The 4,875-nt window shown below is 40.6% G+C and overlaps 1 protein-coding gene across 1 annotated transcript; it reads left to right on the plus strand.

Moving 5' to 3' along the window:
* Positions 1 to 306: 306 nt before the first annotated feature.
* On the plus strand, positions 307 to 4,360 carry LOC135478278 (serine-enriched protein-like). Its single transcript, XM_064758552.1, has 5 exons — positions 307 to 481; positions 2,202 to 2,463; positions 2,840 to 3,039; positions 3,338 to 3,495; positions 3,839 to 4,360. The coding sequence occupies exons 1-5, from the start codon at positions 307 to 309 to the stop codon at positions 4,358 to 4,360; spliced, it is 1,317 nt and encodes a 438-aa protein (XP_064614622.1).
* Positions 4,361 to 4,875: the final 515 nt, after the last annotated feature.

Genomic DNA, 4,875 nt, shown 5'->3' on the forward strand with positions numbered 1-4,875 from the left:
TCTTTCTGTTTTTCATAATTGCTTAGATGGTGTTACCGAAATAAACTACTGAAGAAAACTGCGTCCCTTATTAAGAAAGTATTCTTCTCCATTTTTTCAAGGTTAATAAAATCAAAACTCTCGACTTGTCCTGAGCGTGTTTACTCCTGTACCCATATCATTTCACGGTCATCGGGGTAACTCCCTCCCGGGGGTTGAGAGGGGCTAATTTCAGGCTTCCCCCAGGGATTTGCTCAACTTGTCATTACAACCAACGCCTCTCTTGACGATCTCCGTGGGGTCCGGAGAGAGCTCGATGTTGATTGGATGGCGGAGCACCAAAGTCAGGCCTCGTCTGTGAGGAAATCTACAGGATGCTCAGCCGAGTCCACAACTCAACCTGACATCAAACTGGCCTGTGTGTATCACCACGGGACAGTTGATCTCTGTTCAGAGCCGTATGACGGCTGTTTTCTCTGCTTTCATCTACCTGTCAACGCTTGTGAGTTGCGTGGCTTCGTTATAAACCCGATCAACTCCACCGATCTGCATCAGAACTCGCTCGCCTCTCGTCCAAGGAAGATCTCAATTGTATCTTCTCTATGTTACCGGACTTTACCATTGCATCAGTGCGGTGCTGCAATAGCAATTTTGGATTTTACCATACAATCGAGCATTGGCCTATCCAGATATCTCAACACGTACGGGTTGGACTTGAACGCCCTGGCAAAATGTATAGTGTTGATTCCTACGACGGAATGTATTCCTCCACGCCATCAAGAATCCCTGATTCTTACTGTACTGAATACTCCGATGGTAAGAAAATATTGGCACAGTTTATATATTCATCAAGTTTTTTTAACTCATGTTCTGTCCAAAACCTGTGTGTAAAAGACTATTTGGCGCAAACATTATTTCAAATTGCCGCGATATGGCTGCAATAGCGAGAAAATAGCACATACGTATAGTTATGTAACAGAGCGTTTCACGTTGGCTCGTATTATAAAACTCACTGGCAACAGCAGCGTAATTGTTATTGTTGCTTAGAATGACACGAATTAACTCACTAATTACGGCGTAATTAGCAATCTCGGTCCTATCGTATGTCACCATCGATAAATTGTTCATGCAATTGCAATATAGAGATTGATGACAATCTATGCTCAAACAACTATACAATGCCATCCCTTTTCAAATCCAGACCATTATATTTCCATCGTATTTCCGAGCTTCGTGTTTTGTTGATAAAACCTGTTGGACAGTAGTTACAAAAAAGGGGGGGGGGGGGAATTTTGAGCCGAAAGGACAAAATGTCCCTGTTAAGTGCAGCAATATATAGCGTCCAGACTGGTAAGGAAAACATTGCGCTGAAATCGTAAAACTATGACATGTTTGACTAAGGTGTGTTACAACATCCCCGGTGGGTGTAATTTAAAAGACGGTAAGATATGAAGAATGTCCATCCCACGCTGTGAGTGTACCCCCAAGAAAAAGGACGTCCCCATTAAACCCCTATTCTTTAGCTTTGAGCTCACCACCCTATAAGTATTCCCAAGGTGTACTGCATCCGCCTAGGTGAACTAGGGGTAGGGACAACCCATTGTACTTCCAGCTAATCCATGACACGCTCGTTAAGTAAGAGTGGGTTTTTAACGCCCGTATGACCATGTCGACCCACCTGTCCGAGACGGCTGCAATAACAATATGGCTATCACAACATATCTATACATTGTTTTCACCAACAATCGTTCCCAGCGGCTGTAGACGTCTCGTCATGCTTGGTAGGCGATGATGTTCAAACTACGGATCAGGCAAAGACTGCAAACCCTTTAATTAGGGTTTCGTTTCTCTTCCCATTACCCAAAGCTCGAGTGAAAAGCCTTCCAAATTTTTCAACCTTCTCTGTTACTGAAGTGCTGTGTGATGCAATCGCTGTTCGTTTATACATTGGCTTCGCTAAGCCAACAGTCAGTGCGTTTGTCAAGTACAATTCTCCGATCGGTATACCTCTAGATATGATAAAAATTTAAAACAAACAAAATATAAAGAACAGCAGTTTGCTACGAAAACATTATCAAAGAAAATGCCATCGACCACACAAGCTTTGAGAATGTCTCGTTTCTTTCATTTCATAGATTTCTTCTTCTAATTATGTGCAAATTATACTAAATTTTCTGTTTCTGTTCCATTCATATTTATATATTTCATTGTTTTATTTCTAGTTTCTTCACTGGACTCATGCGTGGTAGAGGATAACATGTCACACCCTCACCCAGGCTGTAACACTCTGGCCAGTGTGGACAAAACCACCAACGAAATGATTCAATATTCGTCAGATTCCATGTCCTTCACCAATACCGCTGATCTTTGCGACGACCTTCGCTTCATCATAGGCATGCCAGAAATGTGCGACGTCAAATTTCTTGTTGGTCGCGAGAAAACGCCAGTCCACGCCGTCAAGGCTATCCTAGCAACGAGAAGCAGGTAAAACCCATGTCTGGAGAAAGCCCGAAAAAGCAATTAGTGTAATCCATTCTGGTATCTCGATTGTTACTTAGGTAAATATAAACATATCAGCTCAAACTCTCATTTTTATTCATTATCCTTTTATGTATCTATGTAACATTGAACTTTTCGATAAAGATTTGTTTGTAATCTTTATCGAATGAATTTAGCAGTACTTTTTGCAGCGAGATATGCTACTTGTGCTGTGTTAATTAGTAAGCCCTTGTTGATTTATCCAATATAAAAAAAATTGTAAATTTTAAGTTTTACGATTAAGTCTTCACTGCTTGAAACCATATTGGATTTCTGTATTGCTTTCACGTATAAATATGTCTGCCCATTTTTATTTTTAAAGAGAGTTCTACAAGATGATATTAACCAATCAAAGAACGGCTTCTTCCCGTGCACTTGAAACACCGAAAAAGCAAAACACCTTTTTGAACAAGCTGAAAAAATTACGACGGAGAAGTGCTCCGCCCACTACCCAACCTGTAACATCCGCTTCCGGTCACCTGATTATCGATATTGACGACTTCGACGCGGAGACGTTCCAACGTTTGATTTCGTACCTACATAGCGGCAGTATTAACGTGAATATTGACACAGTTATAGGTAGGCATTCATTATTTTAGTGCTGCAACATTTTTCTTTGGTCCCATCACGCCTTTGTGCGAAGATAATATCTTGGAAACCAAATTTGTTGGAGATCAAAGAAAGACAACGCATAATAATCCGTATTGTTTCATCAGGTTAATTTTAACCTTTTATTAGATCTGCATAATATGGACTTATAGGTCAAAGTCATTAGGTAATCAATCACATGAATAAACGTAAATTTGATTTATTTCACCAGGTGTCATGAACGCAGCTGATTCCTATGGACTGGAAGACCTTCGTTCGGCCTGCTTTGAGTTTGCCAGCAAACTAATTGACATCAAATCCGTCCTACAGCTGCTGACGTCATCGGAGAAATACGTCAGCTTCCGATGGACCAAATACATAAAAGCTGAGGTTAGAAAAAGTATTGCTTTTCTAAAGGTTAAAGCGAGTAAATAGTTCACAGCAACACTTATGAAGTTGAATGTGCTTCATCACAAAATACGTTTTACAAAAGAAGTTTATACGCAAACCACTATGCTGAGAGCGCTTTATAACATCTTTAGACACAAACTAATTTGTGAAAGTGCTCTTCCTATTTTGTCCGACTGCCATCTTATAAGTGAAAACGTCTTGGTATGGCATTACACAGGCGTCTCATCTCATCAAATGAAATCAGATCAACTTTTCTCTTTGTACACCCGCATGAATAATTCGTTTTATTTACGTGTTACTAATGTTTGCAAAATTTTTGCAGATTTTGGAGTTCATCGCTGAAAAAGCTCAAGACGTGCTGAAGCATCCAGACTTCGAAAATTTATCGAAACAATCAGCCGTTTCAATTTTCTTAAGACCAGAGCTAAGAGCTACGGAGGAAACGAAATGGGATGCAGCTCTTCGTTGGAGCAGAAACTACTGTAATAAACGCGAAATGAATTTGTTTCGAAGCACAATCAAGATCTTTACACCCAGGATCAACTTTAACGACATTCCTTTGGATAAACTGACCAGAGAAATTCGCCCACTATCTATTCTACCCTCAGCCCTCATTGACCGAGCAATTGCGCATCAGGGCTCACCTCGAATCGTGATTGGTCAAGAGCGGACCCCATTTACAGCCCCACAGAAGCCTCCAAGACGACGCACCAACGTCCGCAGATCTCTGCCATTGCACGTTGAACCCCGCAGTACGCATGTGCAGAAGAGAAAATCACCCACTTTCCCATCATCCGAATCATGCGACAGTGGAATGGCATCATCACTGGATGACTCTTCGTAGATCTGAAATGATCCAGTCATGACTTTAACCCACCACTATTGGGTGCGCGATGGTGCTATATTTCCCCGCCTTCTTCGCACAATGGCGGATTTCGTGCAGACATAAATCTAAAAGGTAGTCTGCCTCAAATGTTTTAAAAGGCATCTGTTTTTTAGCTTATTATCGTTTGAGTGCTCTCATTTGTCGTACACACAGTTAGAGATATAGGCTTTCTGCCCTTAATCACATGGTCAAAGCGTTGGACTCTTTCTTTGTTTATATAGACTTAAGTGTAATGTTTTGTTAATAGTTTATGTATATCTTGTTACAAAATGTTATAGTGATAATTTTTTGCCTGTCGAACATAACCTGGCAAAACCAGATGGAAATAAAAAGAAAAACTCAGCACTAAATACAAAGAATTTGTTATGTCGATTTTCACTGACCTGCATGTTGGGGAAATATACATGTCAAAGGGAAAATCTAGGGATTTTGCAGCTGGATAAAACAATAAGCGCCAATAAATGGAATGCATT

The sequence above is a fragment of the Liolophura sinensis genome, chromosome 11 (assembly GCF_032854445.1).
Source record: "Liolophura sinensis isolate JHLJ2023 chromosome 11, CUHK_Ljap_v2, whole genome shotgun sequence".
NCBI lineage: Eukaryota > Metazoa > Mollusca > Polyplacophora > Chitonida > Chitonidae > Liolophura > Liolophura sinensis.

Excerpts from the sequence above, each read along its gene's own strand:
- LOC135478278 (XM_064758552.1), top strand. The coding sequence starts at position 307 with ATGGCGGAGCACCAAAGTCAGGCCTCGTCTGTGAGGAAATCTACAGGA. Across the intron at positions 482-2,201 it reads TCATCTACCTGTCAACGCTT|TTTCTTCACTGGACTCATGC; the intron begins GTGAGTTGCGTG and ends TTTTATTTCTAG. Across the intron at positions 3,040-3,337 it reads CGACGCGGAGACGTTCCAAC|GTGTCATGAACGCAGCTGAT; the intron begins GTTTGATTTCGT and ends TTATTTCACCAG.